General features: G+C 33.0%; 5 protein-coding genes across 8 annotated transcripts in view; 2 read left to right on the forward strand and 3 right to left on the reverse strand.

Moving 5' to 3' along the window:
- Positions 1 to 7,966, forward strand: part of LOC134837190 (microtubule-associated protein Jupiter) — a 31,842-nt gene extending 23,876 nt beyond the window's left edge. For 2 of the 4 annotated variants that reach the window (XM_063852553.1, XM_063852552.1), the window contains exons 2-7: positions 4,314 to 4,441; positions 4,638 to 4,673; positions 5,279 to 5,581; positions 6,550 to 6,567; positions 6,731 to 6,991; positions 7,112 to 7,966. In XM_063852553.1, coding sequence (XP_063708623.1) covers positions 4,314 to 4,441; positions 4,638 to 4,673; positions 5,279 to 5,581; positions 6,550 to 6,567; positions 6,731 to 6,991; positions 7,112 to 7,269 — 904 coding nt within the window. In that variant the 3' untranslated portion in view covers positions 7,270 to 7,966. The remainder of the gene's footprint in view (positions 1 to 4,313; positions 4,442 to 4,637; positions 4,674 to 5,278; positions 5,582 to 6,549; positions 6,568 to 6,730; positions 6,992 to 7,111) is intronic. The other 2 variants (XM_063852555.1, XM_063852554.1) reach the window with 2 other exon arrangements.
- A 160-nt stretch (positions 7,967 to 8,126) lies between these two features.
- LOC134837191 (D-aminoacyl-tRNA deacylase) lies at positions 8,127 to 8,949 on the reverse strand. The gene is made up of 4 exons (XM_063852556.1): positions 8,843 to 8,949; positions 8,694 to 8,784; positions 8,406 to 8,631; positions 8,127 to 8,342 (listed from the first exon to the last, which is right to left on the reverse strand). Exons 1-4 carry the CDS (start codon positions 8,883 to 8,885, stop codon positions 8,235 to 8,237), a joined length of 468 nt encoding a protein of 155 aa, XP_063708626.1. The 5' UTR covers positions 8,886 to 8,949; the 3' UTR covers positions 8,127 to 8,234.
- A 207-nt stretch (positions 8,950 to 9,156) lies between these two features.
- On the forward strand, positions 9,157 to 12,599 carry LOC134835638 (ras association domain-containing protein 8). Its single transcript, XM_063850556.1, has 3 exons — positions 9,157 to 9,251; positions 9,996 to 11,665; positions 11,728 to 12,599. The coding sequence occupies exons 2-3, from the start codon at positions 10,045 to 10,047 to the stop codon at positions 11,826 to 11,828; spliced, it is 1,722 nt and encodes a 573-aa protein (XP_063706626.1). The 5' UTR covers positions 9,157 to 9,251; positions 9,996 to 10,044; the 3' UTR covers positions 11,829 to 12,599.
- A 594-nt stretch (positions 12,600 to 13,193) lies between these two features.
- LOC134837494 (histone H3-1-like) lies at positions 13,194 to 13,802 on the reverse strand. Its single transcript, XM_063852875.1, has one exon. It carries the CDS (start codon positions 13,800 to 13,802, stop codon positions 13,194 to 13,196), a length of 609 nt encoding a protein of 202 aa, XP_063708945.1.
- A 1,050-nt stretch (positions 13,803 to 14,852) lies between these two features.
- The window catches only part of LOC134836720 (uncharacterized), a 36,238-nt gene continuing 33,057 nt past the window's right edge, over positions 14,853 to 18,033 (reverse strand). The window contains exons 9-12 of the mRNA XM_063851918.1: positions 17,841 to 18,012; positions 17,569 to 17,781; positions 17,347 to 17,492; positions 14,853 to 16,513 (exon numbers count right to left, since the gene is read on the reverse strand). Coding sequence (XP_063707988.1) covers positions 15,217 to 16,513; positions 17,347 to 17,492; positions 17,569 to 17,781; positions 17,841 to 18,012 — 1,828 coding nt within the window. The 3' untranslated portion in view covers positions 14,853 to 15,216. The remainder of the gene's footprint in view (positions 16,514 to 17,346; positions 17,493 to 17,568; positions 17,782 to 17,840; positions 18,013 to 18,033) is intronic.

Consider the following 18,033-nt stretch of genomic DNA (forward strand, 5'->3'; position numbering starts at 1 on the left):
TATGACACATCACATCATTTCTTTTTTGTGATTGAACAAATGACTCGCAGTGAATACTTGCCGTGAGTTATTAATGAACGATGCATTAATAATTGAAATATTGCACCTTTCCAATCGTTTCTCAATGGTGGCGATAAAAACCAAATTAAAAAAGAATCTTGAAGTCATGTCATGACGACGATCAGTCTCCGGCATCAATTTCATCAGAAAAAAAATCAACGTGCAGTTGCTAAGTTTCTTCATCACGCAACTCAAAGATGCAAGAGATGCAACTCCCTTGATAGTAATACAATACAAGTAATCGACAATCAACGTTATCTTGATTATTTTGAGTCATTTGACAAGGTGTCTCTTTTCTTCTTTCTTACATTTATCGCGCTAACTATGCTTGTCAGTTCTTTTTCTTTTTACCGAATAGCATGCATGTTACATATTTGTGTTATAAATATACACTTTGAATGAAAGTTTCTTGAACTTTATAGCTCTCAACACTAAAATACTAAAAACGAGTGAAAAATCGATAAATGTGTTATTTTAAGTTAATTAATCTAATTTGCGAGTTATCTAACTATTTAGATAAATATATACTCATGACCGAATTAGAAAGAAAGCACCTAAAGTTCATAAATACTATGTTACATAATTCACATATCATTCGTGATACTGTTACAATTATAAAAAAAAGTCATATGAAAGAGTGCGATTTTTTAAACTAAATACCAAACAAACGTCTGAGCAGCTAAGATTTCCCACAAACCCACATCATGCCACATGCATGCTCTTTTATGTTGTGTGTTAATTTCAATTCAATTAGATATCTATTTCATTTCATTCCTTTTGAGTATTTTAATGACAACATGTAACGGTTGAACATGTCATATAAACATATTTTTATGTTTGTGGCTTTGCTCACGTGATTATGATGATATTAATAATAAAATCTTTAGTAAATAAACAATTTATTTCTCTCGTATACTAAAAGATGTAAGGTACTTTATTTATTTAAAAAAAAAAGAATAAAAAATAATTATTTTTTAAAAAATAAACATTAATTTTCTGAGTTTTGTATTTCTTGTGAATTTAATTTAATTTATTTTTACTTCTTTTATTTTATTTTATGAAATCAATACGAACAATAATCAATAAAATCGAATTTCACTTTGTTGTAAAAATTCGCTCAAAGGCTTCTTAAGGTGCAGTTTCATTCAATTATCTTGTAAATGTGATGAAAGTTACAGAATTCGATTAACGAGCGTCAAGTAACCAAATCACCTCGAGGTGATAAACTATTTATGCTCTTAAATTTACAAGTGAAGCGAATTAACTTTATTGCAGTGTTGTATAGAAAATATAAATAATGTATATATTTTTTTACAATACTAAATTTAGAAAATTTTATATTTAAGAAGCTAGATAATTATCATGTTTTAAAAATTGAACAAAAAAGCCGCAAAATGTAATTTTCTTTCGCTTTATCTAAATATTTATAGTAATTATTACACTAACAAAACCAAAAAAAACGACCAAATATCGTTTTTCAATAGCAAAAGTTCATTAGTAACTATTGACTAAGCATGAATTGAAACGCATTTCCTATCAACTTTTCAAAGTAAAATCATAAATCAAAAATGACAGTAATCCGAATTACTGATTTATTTTTTTTCCTCATTAATTAAACAAAAAATTATTCAAATGATGCAAGTACTTGAAAATTATTGCAATTTATGCTAGTCACGGTATTGTGAGTGCATATCATGATTATCACATCGATAAAATAACCTGTACGAGAGAGATGACTTTTGAGATCCGTAATTGTCATTATTATACCAGATTTGACAAAAAATAATAATGCTACTATTTACAAATGATCATTATTTAAATATTTTTAAGTATCTATCCATCATTTTTTTCACACAAAAAAAAATTAACATACATATGCTAAACAAATTTGTTGCTGTTCTCATTAAAATTGGATTGTGCATGTTTAAAAAAATGTTCTTTGTTATGACAATTTTTTTGTTAAGAGAAAGGGCAATTAAGCTGATTGTCCATTAGTGACAGATCATTCTGTGGAAAAAGTATCAGATTATATTGAGCAATTTATTAAAAGTGGGTCATTCCAGTTATCATTAGAAACAGCTCGTTAAAGTTCTAAATAGTTGGGAAAGTCATCAGCAAATTTTGGTGATATCACTGGAAAACAACCAAAATTTAGTTTCTGTGTAAGACAAGAAAAAAATGAACTAATCCACGAAATTTCTCTATAAATCTCAAACTTGGCTAAAATCACTTCTTATATAGTAATGTGCTTGTATCACGAGCATTACTTCAACTTCAATAGCACGGCTCAATATTATTTATTATTGATATTCTGACAAAAAAAAAAATGAATGAGACATTGGTGCCAGTCAAAGTAAAGCTCCAATCTTATTTTTTATGATTTTAACGTTATACGGAAATGCTCATTGAGACATTGTTTTGGAAAAGAGTCCTTGCATGACATTATACACTTGTACCTACGAAGTTTCAATCCGAATTGTGCTTTCACTTGAAAATGGTTACAAAAATAGTAGAAATGACAAGAAGTCGTGTCAAGTCGAAATTTCTCGTCAATTTTGTGAGTTGTTATGGTGGTTGGTTGTTTTAATTGTGCTTGGAAGGGTTAAATATACTCAAAATTTGTCTGTTTTATTTAATTATTGGTTCGTGTTTTCAGTTAAATTTGGGTGCTTCTAATTTATGTCTAAATGATTCCTAATTTGTTTCAAGTTTTTTTCCCGAAAAACCTTTTTTGAGAAGAGAATGAAAAAAAAAAATGTTTTAAACTACTTCAAAAAATTTCGTACAAAAATCCATTTTCTAATTCTTACCATACATCAAGGTTATACGTTATCGATTTCGCAGAAAAGAGCTCTGATTTAGTTCAAGTAATTAAACAAACGACAATTCATTACAATTATAAGCATTTCATACGACATCTAAAGAATGGGCACCACGTGACAAATAATTGCGTGTTATCGTTCATTCGTAAATTAGAGTGATACACGTACCTGGCAGGTACCTAATCAGCTGATAGATTTTTCTTTTGTTTTCAAAGTTTTTTATGTTCTACGAATTTTAGTTTTAATGGAAATGTTTCCTTGAACAATGTTGACGTTGTGGCTCATTAAAGTTACAAATGAACCTTAAAAACCCCATTCTCTATCATTAACTGCAAATTACGTAAAGCTGTCCTTTGTTGTAGATTTGGTGACTGTGTCGACAGATTGTGACCCAATTTTCCACACATTTACATTTTTTTAACATTCTTGCCAAGTTATTGATCTCCGTTATGAAATTCATTCAATTATTTCATTGTTTTATTATTATAATTGTATTAAAATAACTGCTAAAGTTATCAAACTACCTGCAATTTGTTTGTTATTCGTATTATTTTCATCGATCAATTCAATCTGTGAAACATCGATTAACAGAATGGTAATAGAAAACGAAATAAAAATAAAAGGGATCATCACGAATATTTTCAAAATAGACTTTCATTTATCGCAAGCACATTTGTATAGCTGTTTGAGCCAATTATATTTCATAATAATAATAATAATAATTGACCATTACAAAAAGATGAAAAAAGTGTATGAATAGAGATGTGTAGAAGCACTTCACACGATTTGGATTTGAAATACCTTAAAAAACGCCTCAAATCATTTAATTGATTGAACGTCAATAAGGAAATTGCATAACAAACGTTATATTCAATACAGCTAAACACACACTTTTCTTTCTTTTTGCTTTTCTTCCTAAAGCATACAAAAGAAGATTAGCATCGACACTGATTGCCAAGTCTTTTTTTTTCTCAAACATATCAATCATTTTCTTTGTTATTATTGGTGCGAAGATATTTCTAAAATAAAAGTGAATTTTAAAAAATAATTGTAGTCTGTCTGTTTAGCATTTTTCATATATTAGGCAAATAGTTAAAATATGTGCTTTCGTCTTTGAAAGTTATTTTTACATCATATGCTTTTTTCTGTAACACAAAAAAAAGAGTCAATGGAACAATAATAAGCTTTTAAACAGCTGCAGGTTTCATTCACTACTCTAGTCAAACATATTTATTAAATAATCGCAAGCACCTTGACCTGCCTTCATTTCATTTCGTTTTCATTTCTAATTTCTCTCTCTTGCATTAAACCAAAGTGAAATAGACGTCTCATGAATAATAATTACAACATGCGACGCCAACTTACCAAAACTCGAATCGATAAGAAAAATCACATGTTTCTAATTATTTTTTTTTGTTCTTTTCTTTTAAGGGTCCTCAAGCCTCCAGGTGGTGGAAGCAGCGACATTTTTGGTGGAGAAAACCCACAATCGCCTAAAGGTGTGAAAAATCGCATGCAATCAAATATTTTCGCGGCTCCAGCTCCAGCTAACAAAAATGGTAAGGATATTTTTTTTCTTTTAAATTTTTCTTATTTTTTTTTTATGATTTATAAAATTATTTCAAGTCTGAATGATTAGCATTGTTTCCAAGCTTTACTAATCATCATCATATTGTTTCTTCATTTTTCTTTTTTTGAAACAAGGATTTGAGCCTTGAACAATTGACAAATTTTCTACTCTTTTTATATTTGCAGTATACCGAAATGGACTGCACAGATTCTTTCTTATCGGTACATTTAAAAATATTCTCTCTTTTACTGTCTTTCAATGTAAATGTAACATTCACGTATTTCAAATATTTTAGACACAATTATTTATTAATTTAGCAGTAAAGAAGACTAATATCACTCGATTTGATTCGAAAGTTCACTCAAATCTGCTAATTTCCGTTATATTTTAAATATAATTTATTTTAATTTTAAAACGGTCTGAAAAAAAAAATAAAACTGGAGTTTCCAGTACGAATTAGACTAAATATTGAGTAACATCACGAATATAATTCACATTCATTGTTTTTGCCTGCTTGCAATTATGTTTAATTTTTTTTAATGATTTAACGGATGGATGAAATTAAACAAATATTCGATAATTAAATTATTTTCATATATATTGAATGTTCTTTTGTTACAAAAATTTTATTTTGTAGCTCTTTAGAAGTTGCATGATAAATGTGTCAGAAAAACATTCAAACAAATAGAAAGTATGTGCCTTCGCACGAAATACTGACATTTTATTGTTAAGTTCACGTCAAATACACTCTCTCACACACGAAACTAAAATTTTAACAAGTGCAAAAAGGAACTTTTCTAACATTCGAACTTTTTTTTATGTGCAGGAGACAAATCACGTCGCGTCCAAACCGTAGATTCGCATAATCGTTTGTTCGGAGATGTCAGTCGCCCGCAGACTCCTGCAAAGAACCACATGAAGAGCAACATCCCAATTGGCAATGGCACTAATGGTACCAATGGTGTCGATCATGTCGATACCAATGGACATGCCGCAAATGGCAAGACAAATGGAAATTCAAATGGTTACAGCAATGGCAATGGACATGTCGAGACAAATGGAAAAACTTACACTAATGGTAATGGAGTCGCTCACACAAACGGACATTCGGAAACCGGCATTAGCAAAAGTAAGCAAAACATTCTTGTAACATGTTAAATATGTAAATGCTTTAAACATGTGTGTTTGTATAAAATTATATGCTTTCTGGTCTAATTCTTTAACAAATTAATAATATTGTTCATTGCTTCTCGCATCTTTCAACAACATTTAGAGCTATCACGTGCGGTGTATATATTAAAACGAACGTTGGGTGTTGGCGAAATTGAAATAAAAATTAATTACTAGTAATTAAAAACAATAAATTATTTTCTTACAATAACGGCGCTCTTTTTTTGCAATCAGTTTTTGTTTAATATTAATGAGAAAAAAGAGTGTTCATGAACTTCAATTGATAAAATAAGATAAATTACGAAAGTTTTTTGGATTTTTTATATTCACTTTCACTGCACCTTCAAATGAGTTCAATTACCTAATTTTTAAGCAAAATTTTTAACATCTAACAAGCAGAACCTTCAATTATCTCGTCAGTTAATGCTTAGTTGAAGACTTTAATCTCACAAAAACTTTTTTTTCTACTTTTTGGGCGATAAGAGATGCTAAATAAAGCTGCCCTCGGAGCAATAATGGCAATGCTCCACTTATTAAAAAGTATGAAAACAATGGAAATTCAATCTGCACAAATATATAATACGCAAAATCCATTGAAGTAAATCAATCAAAATAAATGACATGCTATAAAATTTTTCATACACCTATAACGTTGGCCTTCTAGTGCATTTCAATGCAAAATATTGTTATTACGGTTCGAGATAGCGATAGAAAAATTTTATCGAGTCCTACCTTCTTGCTACTTGTTCCATGACATTGTGTTTGAATTAAGTCATTGTTGCATTCTTGGCTTTCATTTTCTAACACAGTTTAATTCAACAACAATAGTCTATTTGTTTGTTTAATCTTCGCTTCCGAGAGAAACTCTTGTTACGGTTTCATTCATGATTTTTTTTACATTTTTTCCCTTTTGCTGCCTCCATTCAGTCTTTTTGGGAAGATTTAGTAAGTCTTTGACATTTTTTAATGATGAAACGCTTTTTTTTATAATAACTAACAACATCATTTCCTTTTCTTTCTTTTTCTTTCCGTTACTAATTCAACTTTAACTTGTGTAAATAATTTATCGTCATCATCATCACCACCACTAACTTGCACTAAAATAAAGGCAATAATGACGCAAAGACACCTGACTCGGCCTACGGAACAAAATCATCTGGTTCAAATGCAAATATTCACTTTACATTTAGTCAACATCAAGATGATACAGCTTCCACAACTAATTCTACTAACACTACGTCGGCATGTTCGTCGTCCGTGATGACTGCCTCGTCGCCAAAGTCTCCACGTTACATTCAACGGAATCCCGTTACGGGTTCCGGAATCGATGGGGAGGCATTTAAGCCACGCAAGGGTAGTTTTCGAAAAGGTTTGTACATAACTAAAAACATTTAACCATGAATACTTGAGTTTAAAATCTGCCTAAAATTAACGTTAAAATAAATTTTTGTTCTTAAAATAACACAAAATTTGTAATTTTATTTTACAGCTAATGGTTATAATCCAGTTACCGGTGAAGGTTACATGAAGCCCGCCACAGCTGAAATCAACACTCATGTACCAGCTCTCAACAATGAATCGTCTCGCGATCACGTCATCAACAAAAACCGTATTCCACCCGGTGGATTCTCGTCTGGACTTTGGTAAAAATGCCAAGTCGCATGCTTAGCGAGCTTAAGGATCTACAAAAAAAAATGTTTGAAATGACATCCATTATAAAAAAAAATAATTATAATCTATGTATTTATCGGATTACCTTCATAACTAACAAACAACACATGATATAATGTTCTATATCGATTTGATGTTAATCCAATACTTTTTTAAATTATTATTTTAACGGTAACTCTTAGAGTTTCTTTCCATTCTTTATACTTTAAAATCAAAACAGGTTACAATTTTCCTAAAAAAAACTTTGCCAATCAATATAAATGGATATAATAAGCAGTTTTTTTTGAAATTAACAAATATCTATCTATAAATTTAACATAAACTGTCATAATAACAATATATTAGAAATATATTGAAGCAATTATTAACGAAAACTTTTTTATTAGACCGCGAGTTCGATCACAAAAGAAAAAAAAATCGATTCTTATATTATTTTAAACTCCAATTAGAATAGAAATGTTAATGATAAATATTTAGAATTTAGAACCACATCATTTAATCATACATACAGAAACATGAAAAAAATAAAAATGAAAAATCTTTCAAAATTTATTCTATTTAATAAATAAATATGTATTCTTTTATTATTTTGTTTGTTTAATGTAAGTCCTGTTTATTTCCTGAAAAATTACAGAGTTCTTGATTTCGAATAAAAGTTACAAAAAAAAAAAAACAGAAAAAGTAGGGCAACAATCATTGAAGTAGTCTTTCAAAATCTAGAGTGCCTTGTTCGAGAACAAGCAAATTTTTCGTAAAAAACAAACACATTAGGTAAATAAAAGCGGTAAGATAAACGGGATTGTTCATTTTTTTTTCTTTTAAAGTTTTTGATATTGTTTGAAATAACAAAAATATTATTTTGTAATCTAAATATTAATTATTAATAAAACAGTAAAATTATTCATTTGCATAAATCTATCAAAAAGTGTTTCATTTTTTTTCTATGACTCTGTTGTTGTAGTTTCTCTTGGAGACTCTATTTCTATCGTAACTGGGCCTGAGTTGACTATATTTACTTCCATCATTGCTCCAAAAACACCGTCTTTGATCTGTTAAATAAATGATTCGAAAGATAAAGAAGATTTTAATGACAGAATAAATTTAGTATTCACCTTTGATGGTTCATAACTCTCTCCAAGTTTCGTCAGAAGTTTATCGTACAACACTTTGGCTTCCTCTCCTTTCATAGCAAGATGAAAATCCGGTTTGTTTCCTTTCAGTCTGTGATAAAGAGTAAATTGGGAGATGCATAGAATTTCTAGTTTCTCATCGACTACAGATTTCTGCCATCGTTTGTCATTGTGGTCGAACAGTCGAATGGAAAGTATTTTACGAGCACTAAAAAGTAATTCCGAATAAGAATTTTTGAATTGAGACAAAATAAAAAAAAAGAACATTACATGTACTCCATGTCTTTTTCGGTGTCACTCTGGCATATTCCAACCAAGACACAAAGACCCTTGCCGATGCTGGACACCAGTTCGCCGCTTACTATCAAGACATTTGTGAATTGAAGGAGGTTTCCTCGATACTGAAGTTCTTCTCTTACCGGAGACACCTGCTGAAGATACTCGTTGAATTACAGCCTTCATTGTGCTCTTGTTTTGGTTCTGCTGGGCTCCAAAAACAACCTATATATTTTTAATTCCATTCCCGTCACACTTCCGCTTTGGTGGCTCCAAACAGGATATTGACAGGGTGCCTACAGCGCCATCTGGTGGCTTATCAATTTCATACGACTCAAAATTAGTTCCATTTCCCGTCACACTTCCGCTTTGGTGGCGCCAAACAGGATATGGACATGTCAAATAACATCACTTCCAGCCGACTCAATTTATACAGTGGATTTGGAGCTTGAGTTTTGTTATTTTTTGAAGAAAATGTAGCTTTTTATTTAAAATGTGTGCTTTAGTTAACGAGTAAATCTGTGCAATCCGACAAATAACTGTAAAAATAGCGTAAGTGTCCCCGCAAAGGTGTCGAGAAATCAGGCCAACTCCGAAGAATTTGTGCTCCTTTAATTGATACAAAGGATTCTTCCCGAGAAACACTTGAGAACACACTTGAGATCCAAGAGAAAATCTTGTTTTGTACATGGAACAGCAACGAATGTTCAACAATGAACCAGAAAAAATGGTGCAATCAGTTCGCAAGATGCGTAAAAAATAACAAAACAAAAAAAGTTTATTGACCCAATAAATGTCAAGCAAATGAAATTCCAAGCATTCAAAGGACTTGTCTTGAAATGTTCCATGCAAACACAGTGCGAGAACCACGAAATTGCCGTATTTAAAGAAATTTGTGAAAACGAAAGCAAAGTAGGCTACAAATATTCAGGGCATTTGCATAAATGTTTTACATTTTTTATGACGTACGTATATTAGCATACATATGTGACTCTCGTTGACGAAGAAGACATGAACGAAGAAGCAAGTGGATGATGTTGTTCTGTTGTTCTACCCTTTTGGTTGGAATTGATTTGGTTTGCTCTCGACACCATCTCAGTTTTGAATGAAATTTTGGCGAAAAAAGTGTAGGATATGCCTTATTTGGACGACCTTGTCGTAAAAGTCTCTCTAAGCGTGACAAAAACAAAAATATTTATAATAATTTTATATCAACTTTCTCTCTGTATTAACGGAGATTTTTTCTCATTTAGTCATAACTCAGTTAACTTGCATCGTTTTCGTTTGTCGTTTCAGGTCCCTTTAAATAATTAATTTAAGAATACATACATACAGATGAATTGAGATGGAATTGAAAGTATGGGTAGAAGGCATCCAAAGGATTGTGTGTGGAGTTACGGATGCGACAACCTGCCAAGACATCGTTTTTGCGTTAGCACATGCGACTGGCAAGACCGGACGATTCACCTTGATCGAACGTTGGAGAAATAATGAGCGAGCACTCGCACCCCAAGAGAACCCTTTGAAGATTCTCATGAAATGGGGCCAATATTCGAGCGATGTGCAGTTTGTTTTGCAACGATCGGAGCAAAAACAGCAGTTACAGCAACACCCGCAATCAAAACAACAGCTTCAGCGGCAGCAGGAAAAGGCGATGCAAGAGGGAAATCATGTCAGACAAAGATCCCTTCCATCGACGAATCCTTCAACAATGACAAATTCCAATACAAATGCCCGAAGTAATCCTGCATCTCCCGTAACGTCGCCAACGCTGGGTTTGTACAATAAACGCGATAACATGAGCATGCCGGCGTTTGTGCGCGAAGCCGAGACCAGAAAGAGCTTGACCACACAAGATAGGCCCGTCGTTCGGAATCTAATGTCGCCGCAAATGCAACACCGTCCATTTAATCCGCTCATTTCGCCGCATAAGTATGCGCATTCCAGTCCCGGTAGCAATCACGAATCCAGTCCCATAAACCACAACGAGTGGCATAATACATCGAATGGCGAAGTGACAGCTGCCGACGTCCGGAACTCGTTAGATCGAAAAGTGAATATGAAGCCAATGCGTGGCGGCATGAGTAGCAACGAAAACCTCCTTGCTGAAAACAACAACATGAATGGACAACAAAGTCCTTCGGTGTCGTCAAATGGCTCATTGGTCCCGCCGCCGTACCGAGATCCGCCAGCGCCGCGTTCAAGTCCCCTGATTAACAACAAAAGCAACCCCATTTTGGATCAGAACATCGTCAACGGTCGACGAATAGACTTCAACGAAATGCCAAACGGTGTCAACGATCAGCAGTACGGTCAAAATGGGTCGCAGTATCGCGACCTCGTGCAACTCATTCAGTTTCAACGTGATAAAATTACTGTGCAACAATCCGATTTGACGAAATACGATGCGGAAATTGTCTTTTTAGAGAACAAGTCGCGCGAACAACAGTTGCAATTGGAAGCCATCGTACAAGAAATTAACAAAACCGATATTATTTATCGTCAAGGGAACGATCAGCTACAAACGCTGGCATATGTCGAGGAGGAAAATGAATTAGTGAAGCAGCAGGAGAAGACTCTCAAGTCTGAAATTACGTTACTTCGGAGCAAGCTGGCGAATTGTGAGACAGAATTGCTGCAGTGCAAGAACAAAATTCGTCTCCTCATGGATGAGATTCACTTGGAGCAGCGCTGCATCAATCAGGAATTCAATAATAGACAACAAATGGAACGCCATCTTATGCACGAGGTTGAACGAATACAATCTGACATCGAAATCGCGGCACAAACTTCCGAAATGTCCAATAAGGCAGCCGAAAACTTGAAGAAAGATGTTGCGGGAATCGAAATGGCAATAGCGGAGAAGAAAAAACAAGTTGAACAACTCGTGCATCAAATGAAGGAAGTAAATTTGCAAAGCCTTGCTCAAGCTGCACCAGCGGAAGAAGTTAAAAATTTGATAGAATGTAAGAATTTTTAAAATTTCTTATAATTTAAACAGATTTTATTTTATTTTTATTTTTTAAAGCTTCCATGAAACCCGGCAGCAGTCGTCGTATTATAGGATCGCCTCGACAGTTGGAAAACGCGGTGCCGACTAGTAAGAATCCTCACGGGGTTTGGGTGTAAAGAAAGTTTGATATTTTAGTAATTTTTTTTTTTAATCTTAAGACTATATTTTGAGTATTATTGTTGAAAAAAGACATTTATGCCATCCATTTTAAGCATTCCGTAAGAAAAAAAACGATCTCAAAAATATTCTTTCTAATATTTACACACGAAACAAAAAAAAATTAGCCAGCAATTAGGAATATACTAAGTTTGTTTAAATTTATGGACCAACACTTGCCTATGCACTTACTTTATAAATAAATTTTCTTGTTAGAACATATGAATAGTTAGAGCATGATTAATCAAAAGACAAAAAAAACGAACTAAAATCCAAAATTTGTAACCGAAAACAATAATATGAACGAAATGTTTGTACTTAAAAAGATTGAAAAGTTTTTTAAAAATCTATTGTTGAATTTTTAAATAAATAATACTACTACTAAATATTATGTATCTAAACAAAGGATCTAAATGTAAAATGTACTTAGAATAGAAAATTTTTATCAGATAATGTCGTTACATGCTTTCAAACAACCACCAACACTCACCAACTTATAAATTTTCTCCTCACATATCAATCACAACACTATCCATCACTGGCCTAACACTCTGCAAAACAATCGATAGAATCGAATCAAGTACAAATTCTCCAAGTTTTATTATTATTTATAATTTGCAAAACTACTCTATACTGTAAAATCTCTATTTACGGAGACAAGATCTGAGCTTATTTAGATAATAATAATTCTTTAATGATATTTTAATATAATAAACATTTTACACTTTAAAAGACACGTTAGACGAAGATAAAATAATGAAATGTTAAAAAAATATTTTTGAATCTCTATTTTTGCTCTTCTCATAAATACATAGGACATAAGAACAGAAAACTCAATGAAAATAAAGGAAGAACACTTAGTTAGTGATATGAATATTGATAAAAAAAAAACAAAAATAATCAAAATAATTTATTATTAGTAAAAAGAAGAGAAATAGATAGAAAATTTGTTGCCATATCAGCACATAAAAAAAAACAAAATAACGTCCTCTTACAAAAATAAAAAAAATATTTATCATCTGTATTGTGTATTGATGACTAAATTGATCAATCATACGAGCAAATAAAACGATTAAAATATAAACAATAAAATTTATTAAAATTAAAATCTACGTTGTTTCTTTCCTACCGATAATACCTCCATTTTTTTTATAGGAAATGTATTAATTTTTCTTTATTTTATTTTTTGTAATATTTCGAGTTATTTTAACAAATTTATATTTTTTCTCTTTGAAAATTTACTGTTTTAAATTACCTATTTTTTAAAATCAACATACACGCAATTTACGGAGAAATTAATAATAATTCTTCAACATACATTTAAACTATTTTAGATAATTCCATTGGCCTCTTAGAAATTTCACGAGATCCATGTCTCGTGGCATTACAGTTACACGTTTTGCATGAATAGCCAGCCGTAATGAGTCTTCAAAAAATTGAGTGAGATAAATTTCGCTCGATTCCTGCAAAGCAAGTAACGCTTGTGGTGTAATTCGTGTATCGGCTGGTGCATATTCGTGTAATACTTCACGAACAAGTCGCGAAAACGGCAGTTTCGGAATGAGTAGCTTCGTGGTACTTTGATACTTGCGAATCTCCCTTAACACCTTTGTGCCTGGCTTAAATCGACGCGGATTCGTCTGTTTGCGAACACCAGCTCCTCGTGGCAATTCACGCGATTGATTCAATCTGTAACTAGAACGTAAACTTCTGTCCGCTCCTCTAGTCAGTTCCATGTCCGCTACACTGTAAGACGATCGATTGCGAAATTGGTGTGCAGCATTGTTTTTTGTTGTGTTCAAGTTGGAGTTCCGCGTTTCATTCAAATCTGTATCAGGCTCTTCATACGAGGAGGAATTCAGCTCTTCGCCTAAAGGGTTTTCGGTAGGTCTTCGGTTTGCGCGTCTCGGAGATTTGTGTATTATCCGAGGCATGGCGTTCAGCGATTATTTGGCGGCAACAACTAAAAAACACCAAGATTATATCAATTCTTCATTGATGGCGGCAACAACTTACGTTTAATTTCCGTGCTTTTATCTAATTTATCGAAATTTCAGTGAAAATTGCAATGTTTTTCTAAAAAAACACAAGAGTCCAACCGCCCTTTCTGTCAAGGTGAGACGACTGTACACTGGGTACCGTATGTTGCATGTTCCATGTAGTGTTATTCACACATTTCTACGGTGTGTGATGGCATCATGGTTTTCTACTGGGACAAATTAGGCCAATGCAAATTAGAAAAATATATTTGAAGCCCCCCCAATTTTTTTAAAATATAAAAATAACCGAATTTTTCATAAAAAAATTTAGGATAAGTAGGTATTCTGAGTTGACTGAAGGCTCGCTCATCCTTAATTTTTGGAAAGAAATAGGTACAAAGGTAAAACTTGGGGTCCTGCTCAATCAGAGGATACTTATACAGTCAAACCAACCATCAGACAAAAGCTCTATGAAACCGAAGACATTTATGATTATTTTATTTATTATCATGCAAATGAATAAATTAAGTTTTCAGGTTCAACATTTTTTTTTTATAATTTTTTAATTCTTTTCTATATTAACACTTTTTTTTTTTGATTTTGTATTCATATCAACAATGATATTTTTCATCTAAAACCATTTAAAATTTCTATTTAAAATCTCCTAAAATCAAGTTGATTAATATCAACAATATCAGACAGTCAATTATTAGTTATTAGTACATATTACATTGGGTTATTGGTAGAATGGCATTATCTAATCAATGGGGCAGATCGATCATTTGTTTTGGTGTTTCGGAGTTTGATCGTTGCAAATTGTGAAGCTCTGAAAATAGAAATATAGATGAGGAGGTTTGTGTTAGTAGTGTTAGTTGAGAAAAAAATGTTTTTATTGGTTGTTTCTTACCGTCAAAAATTCATTCTCAAGAGAAAATAAATTAAAGCAAGCAATTTAATATTAAAACTTTATTCAAATAATAATATTCAAAATAAAATAAACTCTAATGGTAAACTTAAACAAAATAATAATTTTTTGAGTATTGTAACAGATACAACAAGCAACAATTTCTACTGAGGCTCTACCTACTAATTTAGCTACTAAAATGGATGTCCTTTTGAACTTTAGCGGAATGGACTAAAGATCATGACTCATGCAGGAGACACTTTTTTCATTTTGTTTTAAATCGCTCAAAACAAAGGAAGGAGTTTGGACTTATTTTTAATACCGACACCATTAAATTCTATGTAATATAGCACCGACACGGCTCTTTAGAATATACATTATTCGATAATACTAAAAATCTGCCACCTATAAACTGCTGGAAGATGTTTATGTACAAAGTATTTAAAGCTTTTGTCTTTTATTTGTTTATTTAGTCTTTGTTGGAGGAGCTCCGCCAGTATTTCCCCATAAATCGACCCATTGACTGTAATTATTCGAAGGTTTTGATTTACTTGAATTCTGATTTGTTCCGTTTTTGGATCGTTTTTTGGTGCCTTGTGTGCTTTCGCGCGTACTCTCATGTCCAGACTCGTATTTTCCCTCAGATTTACTAAGTTTTGTGCGTGGCAACAATTTCATCTCTGTTGTGTCTGTCTTGTTACTGCGGAATGTCGAAAACTCCATTTTATTGTCACCCTTCTTATTTTTCTTGTTTTTCCGGGCAAGATCTGCCGCACTCACGAGATGATCTTCAACAACGATGCAATCATAGGGATCGGAACTCGTAGAAAGACGTTCAGTGTCTGTGCCACTCGAATAATATTGCTTCAAAATGTCTTGTCGTTTAATGGACTTCATCATTATGTCTTTCAAACTATCGTCATCGTAGAAATTCATGTCGTCTCGTACTTGGACATCATCGAAAGGGTCATCAGGCAAATCCTGATCGTAATATTCTTTCATTTGTTTTCCATCGGCCCACCACTTTTGCTCATTTTCATCTGCTCTTGATCGTGAGTGACGTTGCAAGGTACTGTTATCGCCGTATATTTCTTCATCGTGTTCCATTTCATGATGTTGCTGCTGCTGTTGTTGTTGCTTCTTATTATACGAAGTATTTGTTGATTTTCTTGTTTCCCGTGACTCGCGTTCATTTTTAGAATTCTTTTTCGACATTTTTTCGTTACTCTTCTGCGTCTTCGAAACTCTTTCGTCAATTTCCTGTTTTGTTAATGGCCTCTCGAGAGTTGTCAAACGTTTTTCGGTCGACAATTTGCTTCCATGGCTTCTCTGACTTCCTTTGCTATTGGCTTTCGGTGCACGTTTCAGTGTCGTTATTACTTCGCGCACCTCCTCATCTTCTCGTTTTTCCTGGTCTGTTGGTATCAAGTCGCGATGCTTCCACATGGCCATACCTTCCAATATCTCCTCAGATTTGCTGAAACGCCAAAAGGACTTGTTTCGCTTTACTTTTCCATTTTTGTCCAAATTAATTGTGGCACGTCTGAAATCCAGTGTCATGTCGTTGTCCGTTAAATTTCCGTAGCTAGCAGCTTGGCGTACTGCATTTGAACCACCGTTATTGCCATTACGCAATGGACTGCCAGGATGATGGCGAATTTTCGGGGTCATTGGAACAGAGCCATAAATGTCTTCTGTGACACTCATGCGTTTGTGTAAATGATCACGTGACATATTAAGGCTCTTTTCTGAACGAGAAGATCTGATAACATAAAAAAAAACAAAAAAAACATGAATTAAAAAAATAATATAATTGGTCAGTAATCACCATCACCATCTCCCTTATTACATTTGGTTTTCACAAAAAAAAAAAAAGAAAAAATTGAACACCAGTCGATTTTTAGAAACCATCATGATGAGTTCCAATTCAATTTTATTTTTAATTCTAGTGTTAAAGTGTTTTGTCACGGGTCTCGTTTTTCAAATGGACAAAATTGAATTTCGTGGAAACTCTGAATTTCTTATCGTTGAGTCAAATTTAAGTCTTAATGCAGAGTTGGGACGAAAAACAGTGAATATGAATCTCACAGCTATCAAAGTTATAAAGGGATTGAAGGTTTGTAATAACTTTTGACCTTATTTCTACATTAAAATCGATAAAATAATTACAGCTAACGACATCAATGACTCTGTATCTTACTAAAAATCAAACTACTACGGTTTTTAATCACACAGTGGACCTGTGTCGTTACTTTAAGCGGAAAAATGGAAGCGACATGCTTTTCCAATTCATTTACGAAGCAGCTCAAAAGTTTGGAAAGCTTCCAAATCGATGTCCTATACAAAAAGGATTCTACTTCCTTAAGGATTACTACATTGATGCGAAAGCCTTCCCGAATTTCATACCGTTGCCGACAAATCGAGGAATAATTCAAACGAATTTCTACATTGGACGAGGTGTCAATATTTTCGAAACTAAATGGTGGTTTCAAATTAGCAACAAATAAATAAAAATCATCTTTTTTAAATACAGACAAATTATTAACAACAATTACTATATACTGTGAATTGATTGTGAAATTACGTAAATTGTACCTTATCGGAACACGATGCATTGGCTCTTCATCGGAATAGTCGATTTCCGGTTGTGGTGGAGGCTCATTCGAGAAACCACTGTCATTGCTACTGTGTAACGAAGCGCTTGTTATCCCATTTCTCGCAGTTTTTGGTTTGCTCGTTGGCTGTAAGATAAAAAAAAGAGATAAATTTATGACACGTCATATGTGTAGGTGATAAGAAAAATATCATGTCACTTACTGGTTTACTAAAGTTCATTGTGGTTGATTTACGTTGTTCAACCACTGGTGGACCACCAGATGACGAAAAGCTGTGTGATTGAGTAACTCCCTGTTTTTGTTGTTGTTGCTGTTTTTGATAATTTTGAGGCACAGTTGGCGTGGGAACAGGTGCTGGAAGATTGGGAGGATTGCCTGGTTTTGGATGACCATCACCTCGTGAGAGACGTTGGAACTGAAAAGAACAAAATGTAAGTCAAATAAAAGCATGTCAAATAATCAGGAATTTCATACTGGTTTGGCATGACGATATTGAATGGTGTCTCCGAACATTCTTGTTGGAGATGCTTCATCGTGATATGATCCTGTCATTTTAGTTGGGAGCGTTTCTTCGACCAAGGTGCCTTCGAGACTGGAGTCTGGTCTTTGTTCCAAATCGCTTTCTACTAGTTTTCCCCAATTTTGTCTGTAATAAAGTTTTTTTTTC

This window comes from Culicoides brevitarsis, chromosome 1 (genome assembly GCF_036172545.1).
Source record: "Culicoides brevitarsis isolate CSIRO-B50_1 chromosome 1, AGI_CSIRO_Cbre_v1, whole genome shotgun sequence".
In the NCBI taxonomy this organism is placed as follows: domain Eukaryota; kingdom Metazoa; phylum Arthropoda; class Insecta; order Diptera; family Ceratopogonidae; genus Culicoides; species Culicoides brevitarsis.

Coding starts and splice junctions, on each gene's coding strand:
- LOC134837494 (XM_063852875.1), bottom strand. CDS start 13,802: ATGCCTCGGATAATACACAAATCTCCGAGACGCGCAAACCGAAGACCT.
- LOC134837191 (XM_063852556.1), bottom strand. CDS start 8,885: ATGAAGGCTGTAATTCAACGAGTATCTTCAGCAGGTGTCTCCG. Junction 8,785..8,842: donor ATCTTCAGCAGGTGTCTCCG/GTAAGAGAAGAA, acceptor ATGTCTTGATAG/TAAGCGGCGAACTGGTGTCC. Junction 8,632..8,693: donor GAAAAAGACATGGAGTACAT/GTAATGTTCTTT, acceptor ATTACTTTTTAG/TGCTCGTAAAATACTTTCCA.
- LOC134835638 (XM_063850556.1), top strand. CDS start 10,045: ATGGAATTGAAAGTATGGGTAGAAGGCATCCAAAGGATTGTGTGTGGA. Junction 11,666..11,727: donor AGTTAAAAATTTGATAGAAT/GTAAGAATTTTT, acceptor TATTTTTTAAAG/CTTCCATGAAACCCGGCAGC.